Raw genomic sequence first — 18,774 nt, 5'->3', positions numbered from 1 at the left:
GTTGGACCTTGGAAAGGACATTAAAACCAACAGTAAAAGGTTCTATAGCCTTATAAATAAAAAGGAAACAAGAGAAAGAGGATGTGGGACTGCTAAACACTAAAAATGTAGTGGAGATTAAAGATAATCTAGGCATGGCCCAACACTTGAATGAATATTTTGCCTCAGTTTTTAATAAGGGTGATGAGGAGGCTCAGGGGTAGTGCCAAGGTGGATAATGGAAATGAGATATAGAAGTAGAAATTACCATACCCAAGGTGGAAGTCAAACTCAAATATCTACGTTGGGGAGGAGGGTCCAGATAATCTCCATTCAAAAATATTAAAGGAATCGACGCATGAAATTGCAAGCCCAAAAAGCAAGGATTTTTAATGAAACTGTAAACTCGGGGGTCATACCCAATGACTGGTGGAATTGCTAATGTAGTACCTATTTTTAAGAAAGGGGAAAAAAGGACATCCAGGCCTCATAGTTTGACCTCAACTGTATGCAAGGTTTTGGAACAAATTTTAAAAGAGAAAACAGTTAAGGACATAGAGGTGAATGGTAACTGGAATAAAATACAGCATAGTTTTACAAAAGGTAGATCATGCCAGGCCACACTGTTCTCCTTCTTTGAGAAGATAACTGATTTTTTAGACAAAAAAAAAATGCAGTAGATCTAATCTACCTGAACTTCAGTAAGGCATTTGATATAGTTCTACATAAGAAGTTAGTTAAATTGCAGAACATGGGGATTAATATGAGAATTGAAAGGTGGAGAAGGAACTGGTTAAATGGGAGACTACGGCAGGTCATACTGAAAGGTGAACTGTCAGTCTGGAGGGCATTTACTAGTGGGAGCTCCTCAGGGATCAATCTTATTTAATACTTTCATTTGTGACCTTGGCACAAAAAGTGGGAGTGTGCTGATAAAATCTGCAGATGATACAAAGCTGGAAGGTATTGCCAAAATGGAAGAGGACCTGAATATCATATAAGAAGATCTGGAATGATCTTGAAAACTGGAGTAACAGAAATGGGATGAAAATTAATAGTGCAAAGTCATGCACTTAGAGATTAACAACAGGAATTTCTGCTGTAAAATGGGGATTTATCAGTTTGAAGCAACAGAGAAGGAGAAAGACCTGGGCTTATTGGTTCATCACGGGATGACTATGAACTGCCAATGTGAGGCGGCCGTGTCAAAAGCAGTCCCCGGATGCATCAGATGAGGTATTTCCAGCAGAGATAGGTAAGTGTTAGTACCATTATACAAGGTGCTGGTAAGACCTCCTCTGGAATACAGTGTGCAATTCCGATCTCCCATGTTAAAGATGAATTCAAACTGGAACAGGTACAGAGAAGGGCTCCTAGGATGATCAGAGGAATGCAAAACCTACCTTATGAGAGGAGACTCAAGAGCTTGGCTTGTTTAGCCTAACCCAATGAAGGCCGACAAGCGATATTGTTCTTTATAAATACATCACAAGGATAAATACCAGAGATGGAGAGGAGTTATTTAAATTCAGCACCAATGTTGACACAAGAACAAATGGATATAAACTGGCCATCAACAAGTGTAGGCTTGAAATTAGACAAAGGTTTCTAATCATCAATGGAGTGAAGTTCTGGAACAGCCTCCCAAAGGGAGAGGTGGGGGCAAACAACCTAACTGGCTTCAAGATGGAGTTTGGTAAGTTTATGGAGGGGATGGTATGATGGGACTGCCTACAATGGCATGTAGCCAATCTACAACTGTTAGCAACAAATCTCTCCAATGGCCAGTGATGTGAGGGCTCTGAGTTACTACACAGAATTCTTTCCCAGGTGTCTGGCTGGTGGGTCTCGCCCACATGCTCAGGGTGTAACTCATCACCATATCTGGAGTCAGGAAGGAATTTTTCTGGGGTCAGATTGGCAGAGACCCTGGGTTTTTCACCTTCCTCTGCAGCATCTGTGGCTTGCAGTTTGCCAGAGGTCAGATGATCATGATGGTCCCTTGTGGCCTTAAAGTCTTTGAGTCGCCTGATCGGAATCAAGCCAGCATCCCCAAGCTAGTGCCCTATGTATCTATACACAGATGTATTACAGCTATGTATTTAATGTAACAACACGCTTCATTACTTTGAAACAGAACCTGGCACAAAAAGTTAAGACCAAATCCATTGGGGTAATATTGAATATTTCACTTTCAAAAGCTTCTATAAAAATAGAAATTTTAAAGCAATTTAATCCTTATTTTAAGCTCTTAGGAAAGTTTAATAAATTAACTAAAATTACTCTTAAGGAAAAGCTATTATAACTTTCCTAATGAAACACTAATTAGGCTAGACTTGATAATTTAATCTAGAAACGGTTTAAAATGCCAAGAAATTGAGCAGATTATTTAATACTTTAGGGAAAAAAATCTTGATATATTTTGTAAAAATGAGAGACAAAGCCTCTATCATGACAGGGACCATCCAGAACCCAGATAGAATTGGTAATACAATCAAGCAAGAGTCAGTGAACTCCTAGATTCATGCAGTAAACACAGCAGTAGTGACACTGTGACATTATACAATAAAAGAAATCACTAATGAAATATAAAAGCTCATTGCACTGGGTCAATTATGTTAAATTTGAAAGGATCAGTGCAATATCACTCTGGTCTCTAAGTAGGGTTAAAGTAATTTCTTGAAAGGCAAATTAAGTTTTTGGGTTTTTTTTAAAAAAGGAAAGGCTCATATTTACAAGTGCAGAGTCACTAGTGAGGCTCTGCCAGAAGTTGAGACATATTTAAAATGGGGATTTGATCTCTGGATTTGAAACTAGAAGATCACATTTTAGTTCTTTTGATCCCTTCACCAGCAAGGGCAAGTTCAAGCCTTTTGGCTCCAATCACTAACCTGCTGTTAGTTTTGCTTCTTGTAGAGGTCTGATGTAGTGAGGCAGCCTGGCTGCCTACCAAATCAGAGACATTAGCACCTCAATACAAGTGCTGAGGATTAGTGAGCTCATTACAGTACCTAAGCTGCTCATTCACAAAATGTACCTCTTGTGTTTTATAAGAGAGAGTGGGGATCTGCAAGAGCCCAGATCTGTGACTGCCTACAAAGCCCAAGCATTTGGATAGGACATGGGCTAAGGGATGTAAAGAATGTAGAAGGGGCTTTTTTATTGGCTTGGTTGGCAGGTGATCATTAGTTTAAGAGAAGCAGCTTATTATATGTTTATTTGAACTAAGCTTTGAAACTGGGAAACCTGTAAGCACTCCTAGAGCATGTTACGGGCACTTATTTTAGCTGAAACACAAGTAACTAAAGTTTGTTGCATACAATGCCCCTGACTAGTTTCCGATTTACTTTGTTACCAATGGGCTGAGTATTAAATACTTACCTGTTTTTCCCTGAAGGAACGTTTATTTTTTGTTCGGACATTGTGACTGTATCTCATCATCATAAAGTTCTTCTGCTTTTTCTTTTCTTTGTTAGTGGAGCTGGCGAATGGATTCATTTTAGTTTTCCTTTTCACAAATTCTTTTCTGTCTGTCTTTCCAGCCTATAGAGGAAAAAAAAATTCGAACAACTAAAGCCCATAGGGATATCTTCCTTTCTCACAGGTGACAACATTTAATTAGCCTCTGTAGAAATGCCATTTACCGCTGCACGCTTTCCATGTCTGGAGCTGCAGATGCAGATTCACTCTGCTTTCCTGGGCTTTTTTAATGCACATTGTGCATGGCTGTTAACTGTATCTTTTGAACAGAACTCTCTAGTAAAAAAGTTGTTTTAAAATTCCCAGCATCAGCCACAGTCCGAGACAGAGAACTGCACTAAAGTTAAACACTGATCTGCAGTAGGGTGGCAAAGAACCCAGGAGAGAGAGACCTTCAAAAACACAAATGGCAGTCAGGTCCCCAGCTGTCATTCATGCCTGGCCCTTTTAAAATGTCCCCTGCTGTCGGTTTGTAACTCTGCAGGCTGCAAAGCCTCGCCCTTGAAAATCTACAAGGAAGAGGATCTGGAATTTCTCGGCTCCTCACCATGGCTGTTGCCAGTCTTGTTTCTTTGTCTGATTTAGGCTTTTTATGTAGATGCTCAATATCTCTGAGTGAAAGCAACTCTCCCCTGCAAAATAAAAAGAGAATATTATGTTGTCTGGCATCACAGACTCAGCTTCCCCCATGCACCAGTCTCTCTCTACCCTTCCCATCAGTTCTCATTCGCTAGCGAGATATGGACTTTCACCTCATTGCCCACGTTAAACTTTCACAAAAACACCTTTGTGCTTTCTCCCATGCTGCCCTTATGCATGGGAGGAGCTACCCATAAACGTCTGCACAGCTGCCTCATCATCCTTCTTCAACTCTCTTTTTAACGATGATACATACAAAAATCTCAGCAATGGTTAGGAAGCTGGTGTACTGAGACCACAGCCTATCATGCCAACAGGTATCGTCTCATTGTTCCCTTGTGCTAACCCTTCTGCATTCACCTGTTGTCTTATCTTATAGATTGGAAACTGTTTGGCACGAGGACCATGTTTTATTATGCATTTGTACAGCACCTAGCACAAGGAGGTCCTGGTCCACGACTCAGGCTGCTAGGTGCTACCACAATACAAATAATATTGTACCACACGAGTGAAAAGGTATTTTGTATTCTACCTGCGCTCCTCATTGCTGTCTATTTCAATATTTTTCCTCTTTGCAGCTTTGCCAGGTGCAGAGTTGAGTTCTTTGGATATCTGGGCCAGGCGTATTTTCTGGAAGTCTTCTTGAGTTAAAACCCTGCTCGTGCTAACTGCTGCTGCTTTGGCTTTCTGTTCTTCTACAGGCATGCTTTTGATCTTCTCCGCCTTTAAATACAGATAGTAGTGGTTTATTTGTACACTCTAATCTTATTATAAAGGCAAGTCCTGTTTCTCTCCACCTACCCGCATAAAGGACATATTACTGGTTAGGGCAGAAGATAAGAATACTGAAAATATAATAGGGAGGGAGTAGCACTGACCTCCCCCATAAGATCTTCTTCAGGTCTACAGCAAAGATCTGGGTGGGTGATGGGTGTAACACTACCAAAAGAGCCCATGCTGGGGCACCACGCTGCCTGTGATCAAGGCGACCCCAGGCTTTTCAGGGAATTGGTTGAGTGTGCTTGTTTGCATGCAAGGGGGAGAGAAGGGATAAGGAGCATTAGAAGCGTGCCAAAATTCTCCTGTTCTTGGTTCGGTGGGGAGGTGGGGGTAGGGGAAGGACACGACTGACATGCGTTTATCACATTCCCTTGAGATTGTAAAATATTTACACACAAGACAATCTCTCTTTGATCTGTGGATATTCACTTACACCCTTTTGCACAGATGTAACACACCACCATTCTAATTAGCTACTGTTTACACAATCACTTGGCACAGCTGTAAACTACATAAAGGTGCAAGCCAGTAGAGAATCAAGCCTGATCTTTGCAAATCGCATTTATATTTAGGCTAGAAAATGATTACAACACTCACTACTTCTTGTTGCTCCTCATCTGAGGAGTGGTGCACATCTATCCATTCCCCATCTTCATCATCTTCCTCCTCACTGAGACTGGCACTTTGCCACCCATCTGTACAGGGGAAGAGGTGCACACAGTTATTAGAATAGACGAAGTTCAATTGCAGGATAATAAAAATAGCAATTAAGATTGGATCCCATACTCTCATTTCTTTCCATTTCATCTCTACCTGCTAAATGCACTACTGTTTTTGAGAACTGCAAATGGAAGGGTTTTAATCACCTGGCCCAGATACCACTAGAAATAACAAGCAAGAATTGAAGGGTTGTTGAGTTACGGTACAGGTTGATAAAAATTATACATTTCAACTAGCATCCACAATGTACTAGATGCTGTACAAAACCAGTCCACAGACCACAAAGTTGTGTGTCTCAGTGACATTCAGATGTGTGTGTGTATTTTTATAAAAACACACATTTGGTAGCAATGGCTTGTGGCAGTGAGGAAGCTGTTGAAGGCAAGTCATGCTCTAACCAGTTTACTTCAGGCACTTGTTGCATCTTGTCATTAACATAGTATGCAAGGTATTTAAGGCAGAGACTGTCACTTTATCATCAGTTTATACATGCACGTTGAATCAGACCCCTGATGGAAGTTGTGATGTCATTGTCAGTTGCTGTAAGTGGCACCAACCATAGTAATGAACAAGTTACCCCCAAAGTTGTAAGGAAACATCAAAAGCAGCACGCAAAACGTGGTGCGACAACTGTCTGCCACTGGCAGTGGAGACAAGCTGTTGTGTAAACCTAATTTATTGTTAGCATACAATGCAGCCATTGTAAAGAGCTCTATAAAGTTATAAAATGTGTTTGGAAACGGCTCTGAAAATAAACAGCGCTACACGAGTGCTAGTCATTATGTCTATTGTGCAAGGCACCTTACATGCCTGCAGTGATATTCTACACCGTCCCCAACATCCAACCAGTTCACACAGATATGGAAGCAGCATACTATTAAAAAGTCATGTTATACTTTTCAACACTGCTCTTCTTAATTCTCCAAAATGACTGAAGGACATATAAGTGTTGTAGGAAGTTAAGAAAAAAGGTCTGGAACATACTTCCTCAGTACCAAGATATTTCATTTCTGCACTACGTTTTCCTAATTGATGCTTTCAGAAACCGAGGGAAGCAACCTCATCTCAAGTCACATACACATGTAAATTTACACCATCCATCTGATACACTTCGATCCTGATTGCAACACCGTCATTAATCTGATTCAAATCCTCTCCCACGCAGGGACTGCAATGCACACTCAATAGTGTCATACTGGATCAGGGTTTTGGTGGACAGTGAAATCCTAAGGTGAATGTCCAGTGAGCTAAACACCTTTTCTATATATTTCCTTGGTGAGAGCTAAACACATGCAGTTTTGAAGTCATATGACCTGTTTTTCCTTGAAGATTAGTCACGCAAGCAACAAAACCCCTTTGTTATCTCTTGCTAAAGCACATACCGTATGAAGCAGCACAGAGCTAATGTCAAATATAACTGGATGTATCACATTTATTCAAAAACAGTATTAGTAGTGCTTCACTGGACAAATGCACACATAGCCAGGGTTACTCAAGACACTAGTATCAAACACATGCTAGTCTTTGCATTACAACAAAAGACTTGCACCAAATTTTTATGTGTAACTAGAATTCCAGTGGCAATGCTGTACTGCATGGAATGAAGGAAAACTAACCAACCTTCCTCATGTTTTCCTCCTCCTTCTTCCTTATTCTCAACTTCCAATATTTCTGCTCCTGGAATATAATCTTTGGCATCTAATTCTCCATACTCATGGATTCTGGCTTCGGATGAGGCCTCAGTAGGTTTACCCTATAAGTAAACAAAATACATGTTTTAAGTCACTCTTTATTTCCACCAACAGGTGTGTCAAACATACGGCCCACGGGCCGCATCTGGCCCGCGAACCTTTTTGATCCGGCCTGCGTTCGGCCAGTGTAAGTGAGTCATGCTGACGCGTATGGCATTGCCACTTTAAGAGATTTGTCAGCAGGTGGCATTGCCACTTTAAGAGAGTCTTAAAGTGGCAATACCTTCCTCCGCAGAACCCTGCCACCGAAAAGCTCTGCCGATTTTGCTCCTAGAAATCCCTTAAAGCGGCAATGCAGTCAGTCTGGCAGCAGAGTACACCGTGAAATTCCGCCACCAAAAACGGGAAGATGGCCCGAATTTTTCGGCGGCGGGTATTGCATGGCCCCTGTGAAGTGCAGTTTATGTGAATTTGGCTAGTCACGATCAGCGAGTTTGACACCCCTGGTGTAAAAGCTTAATGGATTTGATCACCGGCCTGGGAAACATGACATGGCAATATAAACAGTCCTGCCCATAACAGATTGTGGCTTCCCTGGCAGTTTAGTGGTCAAGGCTTTCACCCAGCCCAGGGGATCCATAGGGCCTCCTGCAGTCCTCTGCCATGGTTACAGGAGACTGTTCTCCCAGTCCTCTCCTGGTCTCTGATTGTCTACGGGCACTGGTCCTCATCTATCTCCCCAACTGGTTTAGATGATTCCCAGCATCTGCCAGCCAGGCTCCTCATGGGAACAGGGCTGGTTGCTCCCCTTAAGGGAGACTGCCCTGTTACAAGGTGCATTTTCACCAGTCAAACAAAAAGTGATTGGCCAGTGTTAGAAGTCTGCCAGAAGCACACAGCTCAACATGCTCTCCAAAAACGCTGGATCAAACTTCTGCAGCTTGGGCCTATTTCTACTAAGCTTTGTACATTTGAAATGAATAAGCATTGCAACAACGGAGATCCACAGCCCTCAAGATTCAGCTAATCCCTACATCCACCTTCTTTTACAAGTTTAGGTTTTAATCACACAGAAAAATAAATGAACATCTTCTGGCATTCTATTTTCAGAGCACAGCACTTTATTGAAAAACATCTCCTCTCCATAGTTTAATGAGGGATTTTGCAGTTAAGCATGAGCACAGAGAGACTTTTGCCTAGTGCTTTTCATCTATAGCTCTCAAAGCACTTTGCAAAGCAGCATCATTATCCCCATTTTACAGATGGGGAAACTGAGACACAGAGACAGGAAGTAACTTGCCCAAGGTCACCCAGCAGGCCAGTGGCAGGGCCAGGAATAGAACCCAGGTCTCCTGAATCCAAGTCCAGTGCTCTGTCCACTAGGCCACACTGCTGTTTGACTTCAGGTGATCTCTCCAGGGCAAAAAGCAATGCACATATTCTTAGTTAAAGATATGCACACAGTCAACCACATTCACGGGTTTGAGATGCTCAAGTTACTTCATCCTCATTTTCGAAATCATGACCCTGCATTTCAGATACAAGTTTAATGCACATAAACATCACTTACCCGGAATTTTTTTTGCAACATCTGTGGGTTCAGTGATCGGAAAAGATGTATCAGAGTTCTTGCAGACATCATTACATCTACAAAACAAATGTCAGGAATAAACAAACACCTGGGAAAAAGCAGGATCTAGATCAAATGAAAAGGAAAGCATGGAGCTAGAATCAGGTTTTGTGCTGTGGCTGGGGAGGAAGGTAAAAGGAAAAGCGATGTATTTCTTTGCATCTTTTGCAATAGTAGCTTTTTGACATTATTCTGTTTGACAATCCAAGTCTCTCTCTTCTGCTCTAGACTGTGCAATTTTTTAAACTACCTTCTACTCTCAGCTTTCTTCGTAACTACTATCTTCGCTCTACTCTAGTTTTGATATTGGATACATCTCCCCAAAAATCCTTTTTCAAAATTTAGGCAGCCACCATTATCTGTGTGGACCTGTTACCTCTAAAAAGAAGAAGTGAAGAAGAAAGTTTCTCCAGGACTGTATCACACATTTCCAAGATAACTCACCCAATCAATATTCATTTAGGACACGATCCTGCATCCCTAAAAAGTCAATGACCAAGCAATTGACAAAGTTCCCATTCATCAAACAGTGCAAGATCAAGCCCTTATTCAGCTTCACTTCAGCTAGCTGCTAAGCCACTATCCCTCTTTCCCCTCCCAACTGCTCTGACTCCTACATCTCTCACATGAGAACACCTGAAATAGACTCAGAGGTGCAAGAGACTAACATGAGAAATACTTCGAACCCCAACCTATTCCCTACAGGCAATGACGATGTGATATCAGACCATACCATATAAACAAGGGTAAAAAAAAAAAGACATCTTTCCACCTGCAAAGCACTAAACTTACTTTTATCTTTATGAGATTTGTACTGGGCAAGGTCTTGGAGCAGGTCTTCAGTCATGGCCAGAGGACAGCGCGCAGTTATCTCTTTTATAGCATTGATTCTATAAAAATCAAAGTTTTTAAAAAGAATTTCTCAGTTAGAGAAGATCCTGGCAGCAGCATGTTGCACTATCATGTCTGAGACTCGGGGACGGTCAAACTAAGGCATACAGCTCAGTGTCAGAACACAGCAGCAGGGAACCAATCCCCTGAGGTAGCCTATCAAAAGGGCTGCATCTCTGGCAGCTTTGCATATTCTGTTCTCCTAGCCACTATGAAGGCCCAATCTTCAAAAGGTGCAGGTGGCTCAGCATCCTTGAAAATTAAGATTAAGTACTGGCACAGCAATCACTAACCAGCTAGTAAGCATCCAAGGATGGAAGTGGGCAGCCCATAGAAAACGCTAAAGCCCTTTAAATCTGTTGACTGCATCTGTCTAGTGGAGTCAGGAATCTTGCCTGCATTCATCCATGGTTAGATCAGTAAAGGATAGCCTATGCTGCGGGCCTGAATGCTCACACAAGAGAGTTCCCTTTCAAAGGAACTTTACACACGCGCGCTCTCCGTGCGTGTGCGCGTACGTGTGTGTGTGTGTGTGTATGTGTACGTACTACTGTGCACCACCCTCTCTTATGGTTAAAATTATTTTAGCAAGAGCCATTCTTAAAACATGGCTGGACCTAATGAGCATGTTTCCACTTCCACCCCCACGCAATTGATGTGAACAAGGACATTTTTCCTGAGATTCATCTTAGATCTTTTATTATAAAAAAAGAGATCTAATACATTATTAATTATACATTATTATAGTACACATGATGTTATTATACATCAATCAGTCTATAGCATGGGTCTCAGCAAAACAAGCCAGTTTATACTGGACACAGAAAGTGGGTTAGAACTCTGCTGGCAACAGCTATGTTTAAATTTAGTTGTTGCTAGCACAATTCCAGTCACTGTATAGACAGGGTCTGAAGTCTTTACCATCTTGTTATCTACACCCTGAAAAATCGTACATAAGGGTTTACAGATAAATGGGATACATATAGAACATTCCCAAAGATCTTGCTTCCCAAGGAAGCAGGGATTCACAGCCCCATCTGTGGAAAGGAGAATGGAGCATCATGGTGCTAAACAATGACCTCTACAGCCAGGGACTCAGTAGTGCTGACAAAACATTGAAACCAACTATTTGTTGGCCATTACAAATAGTTTGCCACACTCAAAGCACACAGAACAAAAGGTTTTTTTTTTTTATTTCAGTGGGTAGTTTTTTTTAAAGAGATACACCAACCTATTTTCTATGACTACAGTGTTTCCAGAAATCCAGGTTCCCCAGTGATCCCAGACTGAGTTGTCATGAGCTTTTATACCTACCCTACAGTCATAACTTCCCCAGAATTCTTGTCCGTGACAAAGTTGTTGGCTATGGTCATTAATACTGACTGGATGATCTAGAAAGGAGAAAGTAAAGTAGAGCCAGATGAACATGCATTCTTATTGTAGTTATGTTCATTTGCATACAATGCCATAGTCACAAAGTGCAAACAACTCAAAGCTTGGGACTTGGCCCTTTAAGAGGCTATTTTTAGTGACATTCTAATCCATGGAGCATTTTTGCACTACAAATCCTACTACAGGGAGGCAATGTGGCCTAGTGGATAGAGCACTGAACTGGGACTCAGCAGACCTGGGTCTGCCACTGGCCTGCTAAGTGACCCTGATCAAGTCACTGCTTTGCTGTGCCTCAGTTTCCCCGCCTGCAAAACGGGGATAATACTACTGACCTCCTTTGTAAAGCCCTTTAAGATTTACTTTGATTAAAAGTGCTATATGAGAGCCAGTAGATGGCAAGGAGCTCCTTGGTATGCAGCAGAGAGTCTCAGTTGCCAAACCAGCTCAGTGCACCTCACACACCATTGTCATATTTATCCAAAAGGAGGCATGTAATATATCATTGGAAAACTAATTCACTGATCATTCACATTCTTATGTGAGGTATGTATGATTAACCCACAAAGTGTTATCCAGATGGGCTGGAAATACATGACTAAAATCTGTTTTGACCAGCATATCAGGGGAAGTTGATACACAGGTTTTTCCAGATAAAGGAAAGGGGCCTGCACCTCAAGCCAGCTGTTACCAATGAATAGCCCACTGACTTTGGCATCGGAGATTGCAGGAAGATCATTTACACTGTAAAAATTACAAGTAGGGGTGAAGCCAGCATGGTGTCTGCACAAGACAGCTTGGAGTCTACACCGAGCCAGGGAAAGAAACTTTACCTGGGGATACACTTCAGAATACATTTCAGAAGTTTACTGGACTATATAGGGAGGGGGGAGAAAACCCTTAAGTTATCCTTCACCTGAAGAAGGAATGAAACAGAGCACTTTGGGCTTTGTGATTTGACCCTGGCTAAGAACCGGCCAACCACACAGGAAAAGCAACTGTGGATGAGAATCTTACTTGGAACAAAAGACTCTAGTTTGTTAAGTTAGGTTTTAGTCTTAGGAGTGTACTTTTACTTGTGTTTGTTTGTAACCATTTCTATCTCAATTTTTCCTTCGTGGCATCACTTAAATATATGTTCTTTGCTAATAAACTTAATCTTGTTTTATTACACGTCAGTCCAGTGTTTCAAACTGAAGAGTAAAATCCTCAGCCAAGTAACAGGCTGGTGCTGTCTCTGTAAAGGAGCGACTAACTTAATAAGGTTTTGTGAGCGCTAAAGTGAGAGGGGCTGAGCACTGCCTGAAGACGTTTTTGGGGGAGAACTCAGGGCTGCAAAGGATGTTGAGGTCCCCCTACAAAGAGTAATTGGGCTGTGAAAGCCAGTGTGACCAGCACACTTGTACGCCTGTTGGTGTCAGGGCTGTGGGCCACAACAGCATAGGATTTGACACCCAGAATTGCAAGGCCGGTGTTGCCTGAACCCCCTACTGGCCTGCGTGAACCCCAGAGTCACAGGTATTGTTTATTTTTCTTAACAGAATGCAAATCATAGAACTTGCTTAAGTAACCAACGAGCACAAGTGTTCACATTTTGAGAGAGGTGTGTGCTTTTCAACCCCATCAGACACCAAGAGGGCATACCTCAGAGGAAATGAGCAGACACCACAGAGAAATCACTCTTTGCATTACCTGTTTCCCTACATAAACAAAACCCCACATCCAACAACACTTCCAGCCTGTGAGTTTTAACACGATTGGGCAGGTTTCTGCCACTCTCTCAGCAAAGCTCTGTCAACGCATTCAGCAGTTATATTTCCCATGTTTGCACAGTTTATTTTTTAATATTAATGAGATTTGGAAGAATCCTGACCTCTGGTGGCACCAGCTGATGAGAAGCATGTGCAGCAAAAAGAAGAATCTTGGTCACTTCTAGAAGAGTAGAAAACAAACTGAGAAAGGTTCCATAGCCATTTCTGCATTCAGTGGCTTATAAATAGTTCCACGCACCACAACTTCTAATTCTGCATCCAATCATGCAAGAAGCTCAGCACCCTAAACTTCCATATAGAACTTGATCTCATTTGAGGCCTGCAGAACCAGATCCTCTGAATCACTCTGTCACAACAAAGCCCTTTATCAGTTACCACAAACTTTATCCGAGGCCCTCAGCTGGCCATCAGTGTTTAAGCACTGCCCATGGACTGTAGATCACTTTGAGAATTCAGCTCTAGGCTGAACTAGCATTGCAACGTGAACTATGGTATGGCAAGACACAAACTATGTTTAACAATTACAGATAGCTTCTTGCAGGATTTGGTTTAATTCACAGAACTCAGCAGATCCATTCTAGTCTGTTTTTAAAGAATTTTAGTTCCCAATTTCAGAAGTATGGAGCGCACAAGTTTCCATATCTCTGGAAATCAGGCCCTTTCTAGCAAAAACTGGTAGCAAAATTGCATCTCTTTTCTTCATCCGCCATCTTCCACTGTCTCCCTATCTGACAAGGCAAACCTGATTGTCCACCCTCTATCCTACAGCACCACTGCTCCAGATTGACTGCCCAGAGGGCAATATGAGAATACAAAACACAAAGGCAGGGAGAATGAACATGTTTTGTAGATGATTGCTTACCTCTCTGATGGGGCTGCAGGAACCGTTGCACAAAGGGATAGAAGTTAAAGAGAAAGAGCTGTGGGGAGGAAGTTGATACTGGATTAAAACCTTTACAATAACATTTCCTCCCTTGTATCTGCCTTTCTAGATGGAGGGGCAGTGGAACGTTCATAATAATTTTGTACAGACAATGGTCCACGCGGATGGCATTGGTGTTACTGGACAACATGTTTGTAACAGTGTGTGGATTCTGATGTGTTCGCCTGCCTTGGAGTAAGGGGAAAAAATACTGTGAAGAGATGTTACTTTTTAAAAAGAAAACATTGGTCCCAATCCAAATCCCACTGAAGTCAATGGAAGGAAAGGTTCCCATTGGCTTTGGGTTGGGGCTGTAGTGCAGTCCCATGTTGGGCCTACCACTTACCTTGACCCTTAGAAAAACATCCCTCCATCCCAAGATGGAAGGATATCCTCTAAGCACCAGAGGGTAAATGAGGAGTGAATGGGCACAGAGACATGTCTTCAAGAAGACTGTCAAGGGGCACCTGTCCTGGCCGTGGCCTTCTTCATCACATGGCCATCTGCCTGCTAGGCAATGGACCCAAACACAAACTCAAACTCACTGCACTTCACTATTTAACATTTAGGATTCCATATCATAGCAGATGAATTCAAACTTCCAAGACGCTCGTTTTCCTTCTGAAGCAGTTTGACATGTAGAGACAGTACTGCCGGAGACAGACTGCACAAGCCATGGCCGTGAAAGTTTCCCTCACACAATCAGTACCACCCGAGTTTGTCAACCTTCAGGAGAGGCAGCAAGGCCCATCTTTTCTCCCTGGCCCACAGGGAGCTGGGAGGAAGGAGAAGTTGGAGAACTACAGAGATTTTGTTTGTGGGATTAATACAGTTCAGTTATACTCATGTTGCTGTTAGTGGGCAACTGCCAGAGTCTGTTTATGATGAAGAATCCTTTGAAGAGATTGCCAAGAGCACTCAGATCCTAGGATGAAGACTCCTTTATGTAGTTATTATAAACCTAAGTGACTCCTGACCTGCAAGACACTTACTATTATACTGCTGGTCCTCTCAGGCCAGCTAATAGTGCCAGGCATGGAGTGGCTTGGTGCTACAGACCATTAGGAAATAGAATGAGGCCAAACTCATCTTCACTTACAAAGCCAAGGTCTCCAACGGTGAAAGGCCAGAGCATTAACGCACTGTGCCATCATGATCACATTCAGACCATTACTGACTGTCAAGCCTAATTCTGACACCTGAGCTCAAAAACCCATTGCAGTTAACATGATTCGTACCTCGTGTATTCCAACTAGTCTAGAGATAAGGTCCATGAGCATCATCTTCACTTCAAATCGTTCCTTGGAGGTCTCCAGCTGCTTTAAGAGTTTCTCTGCAAAACCTGGAAGCAACATGGAGCATCAGCAAGAAGTAACAGCACTGGGGATTCAAGGATCTCAAAACAGGATGTGCATCCGCCTGACATCCCAAGAGACTTTGGAGAATAAAACAGTCACAAATCATTAGATAACCAGCTATTAAGGCTCAGATACCCTCACCCTGAGGAAAACACGAGGTGAATCAGTTACTGCATTAGATCAGCAAGAAGAAGAAACGTGAATAAAGAAAAAAATAAAAGCCTGAAATTGGGAACAGGAAAAACAATCAACAAGGTAAATCAAATGGGCTTGTCACAAGGTTGCCTGCCCCTTTAGCAGCCAAGAGGCCTGGGGCTAGCCAGCGAGCCCTGTTCAATCAACCCGGCCTGGGCTGCTTCCCAGCCTAAAGGAGCTGGATGAAGTGGGCTCAGGTGAAAAACCTGGGCCTCAAAGGGCAGGGAAAACTCAATTTACAGAAGGAACCACAGGGAGCAAAGCCAGGCTCCTGTGCAAGGCCCTGAAATAGGATCTGGAAGGACTCGAGGGAAGCAACCTGGGTGAAAACAAGGAGGCCCTGTCCCATCCTGGGGCGGGGTTAGTTAAACAGGAACAGGAAGCTGAGCAAGGAAGACAGCGCTAGAAGCCATGCAGCCTATGCTGCATGGAGCCTCTCTCAATCCAGGAGAGCAGCCCAACCAGTCTCAGAGACTTTGCTCTGCAGACTAAGTTTGGGAGCTCTGAACCAGAGTCATGAGATCTATTAAAACGAACCTACTGATGCCTAACAGGGGAATTCAGGCCACGTATACCTGCAGCACCACACCAGGTTGCAGGGCTGGCACATGCCTTTTACAGGGCTCCACAGCTTGAAGGTTTTAGGGTCAATATTTAAAGCCAGCTAATGTACACTAAAAAGGAGGCTGAGTTGAGGCCTATTTGAAAAAAAATCAGGTTCATGATGTCTAGAGTGAGAGAGTAACATTAGACAAATCAGACTAGAAATAAGGGGCAAATTTTTAAGTGATTAATGGTAATTAACCATTAAAACTCTCCACCACCTTCCTATGTTTGTCCATCCACTGAAGTCTTTAAATCAGGACTGGGTATCTTTTTTTTAAAAGATAAGCTTAGCTCAGACAATTTATAGCCTTCATGCAGAAGCTCCTGGGTGAAGTTCCGTGGCCAGTGTTATGCAGGAAGTCAGACTAGATGATCATAATGGAGGTCCCGTCTAGCCTTAACATCTATGAACATTCATCCTAATTTGCAAGGTGCTGTGAGATTTAATGAACATTTGTGAAGCGCTTTGAGGTCAGATGATATAAGTGTGGTATATCATTCCCACATTTAAACAGTGGAGCATACCACCGCAGTTTTCCCAGAACATCAGTATCTGGGATCTAACATGTATTAGAATTTCCAAGGTGCATATATATCAATGGACTTGGACATAGCGCTTACCTTGGGGATCGTGGATCAAATGAATAGCGGAGAAGTTAAACACCTCTGGCTTTTTCTTCTTCTTATGTTTCTGTATGACACCAAGAGACAAGGAGACACTTTTTTCCTTTCCATGGAAGAGTTGTTCTAAGCTAATTTCAGACATTAGTTATGGAAAGCTGCCATTTCACATTTCCAACTTGAACAGGCATGTTTTGATTTTAAATAGTAAAGTTCATCACTACTTTTAACACTTCCTGAGTTACATATGGTTTTCAGCCACCTGACTCCAGGCAAAGTTAATGCAAACTGTGTAACTAAAGCTCCACTCAAACTCTTAGAACAGAACTCCAGGTATATAAAATACTGGTTCCCAACCAGGCACTGGGCTTAGGAAACAGCAATTCAAACAACACACCACAGTCCTGCCCCGACTTACAATGTATATCACACAAAAGGACTGCATGAGATGTAAGTCAAGGCAGAACCTGGTCCATAATCTAACCTAGCAAAATCTCATTTCAACACGTTCTTCCACATGAACACGGGGTATGTCAAGCTGGATGCTGCTAGGGAGCTTTGCCTAGAAGACATGACAAAGGGTAGATGGCTAAAAAGGGTCAGAGGGGAGCACAAAAATCTTGATGTAGATGACAGGGGTCTCAAAAAGGGAACTAAGAACAGCTCGTCATCTCTAGAAATTCAATTCAATTGAGCCCTTCATTGTTAGGGCTGACTGCTTTTAAAATCCTACTTAGCCTTAGAAGTATTCACTTTACTATTGCTGCCCTGTCTACCAAGACACCACTAGCAGCTTTACACTTGGATTCTGCTGCTAGTTCCATGGCGATGCCAAAATGTCCAGCTGGACTTCCCTTACCTTCAGAACCTTCATGGCTTTCTCCAGCTTCTTCTTGTGTTTGGTGGTTTTCTTTCCTGTTGCATATCTCACCATGAGGTCTCTGGCTGTGGGCCCCTCATCCTTCGGAAATGAACATCAGAGGAGCATGATTCAAGGGAACGAGGCTTCAAATAGGAAATTGCAGCTGACTGACAGCAACATTTATCAGGGTTCACACACCAAGTTTTCAAAAATATGAAACCAATTCACTCTACCTCCAAAAATTTGCCATGTAACCAGCCTGACATTCATTTCAACACTTTAAACTTTGACTTCATAAAAGAGGGATTATGACCAGTTAACAGCATGTCAATAAAGAATACAACAGATACGGCACTAGTCTTAGGCAACAGTAACGTATCATTTAACATTACCGAATTCATGAGTAACACTTTAAAAGGATCTGGATACAGATCAGATAAAGTTGTTGGGGGGAGAAGGGGAATTAGGCTAACGTATTTCACTGAATTTGTTCAAAAGAGAATGCTTAATATTATCTATCTACTTGTCTGACCCCCATCACTAACATTATGTACTCCCCATACATCAGTAATTTCATCCTCACAACACCCATGTGAGATAAAGAAGTGCTATTTTCCTCATTTTACAAATGAGCAACTGAGCCACAGAGAGATTAAGTGACTTGCCCAAGGTCACATGCAAAGTCTGTGTCAGAGCTTTGATTTAAAAAACTAAATCAACCCTGATCTCCCGAATCCCAATCCTGCTTCTCATCCACAAATCTACATGAAACCTCTGGTAATTCTTTACCTTTTAAACAATCACATAGCTCAATCTCCAAATCCCTATTCAAGCACATCAGCAACTGATTTTAATTCAAGTTTGAACAGTCGACAACTACAATTACAAGACAGACCCTAAAAGCATTACACACTTCCTTGAAAAGTACTTTAAGCTCTTCAGGGCAGGGATCGCACCTTTGTATCAATGCTGAGGGCACTACTAGAAATAAGTACATTCTTACACTTTAAGGGAAAAAATTGTTTTTTCTACTAGATTACTCTTATGTTGGGGGTTATGACATCACATGCTGCTACCTGCTAGACCACCAGCTTCGGTGCTACAAATGGACCAGTAATAAAGTGGCCCTTAATGATTTTGAAGATGAAAGGGAGTTTTCCTGATCTCCTCAACATACAGGTGTAATTTCCATTAACAATAACAGCACATGTTCAGAGGAGACTGAATCTGTCCAACTGA

General features: G+C 42.2%; 1 protein-coding gene across 2 annotated transcripts in view; it reads right to left on the bottom strand.

Moving 5' to 3' along the window:
• The window catches only part of SDAD1 (SDA1 domain containing 1), a 33,694-nt gene that overhangs the window by 1,421 nt on the left and 13,499 nt on the right, over positions 1-18,774 (bottom strand). For both annotated transcript variants that reach the window (XM_067557033.1, XM_067557034.1), the window contains exons 9-21: positions 17,533-17,634; positions 16,674-16,743; positions 15,132-15,235; positions 13,834-13,891; positions 13,073-13,131; positions 11,125-11,201; positions 9,712-9,809; positions 8,860-8,936; positions 7,219-7,351; positions 5,476-5,573; positions 4,631-4,821; positions 4,007-4,091; positions 3,361-3,522 (exon numbers count right to left, since the gene is read on the bottom strand). In XM_067557033.1, the coding sequence (XP_067413134.1) occupies positions 3,361-3,522; positions 4,007-4,091; positions 4,631-4,821; positions 5,476-5,573; positions 7,219-7,351; positions 8,860-8,936; positions 9,712-9,809; positions 11,125-11,201; positions 13,073-13,131; positions 13,834-13,891; positions 15,132-15,235; positions 16,674-16,743; positions 17,533-17,634 (1,314 nt within the window). The remainder of the gene's footprint in view (positions 1-3,360; positions 3,523-4,006; positions 4,092-4,630; positions 4,822-5,475; positions 5,574-7,218; positions 7,352-8,859; positions 8,937-9,711; positions 9,810-11,124; positions 11,202-13,072; positions 13,132-13,833; positions 13,892-15,131; positions 15,236-16,673; positions 16,744-17,532; positions 17,635-18,774) is intronic.

The sequence above is a fragment of the Emydura macquarii genome, unplaced genomic scaffold (genome assembly GCF_026122565.2).
Source record: "Emydura macquarii macquarii isolate MOO-44397 ecotype Brisbane River unplaced genomic scaffold, CSIRO-AGI_Emac_v2 contig_1790, whole genome shotgun sequence".
Lineage (NCBI taxonomy): Eukaryota > Metazoa > Chordata > Testudines > Chelidae > Emydura > Emydura macquarii.
The sequence above is the reverse complement of the archived record's forward strand: the minus strand, read 5'-3'. Positions and strand labels throughout refer to the sequence as shown.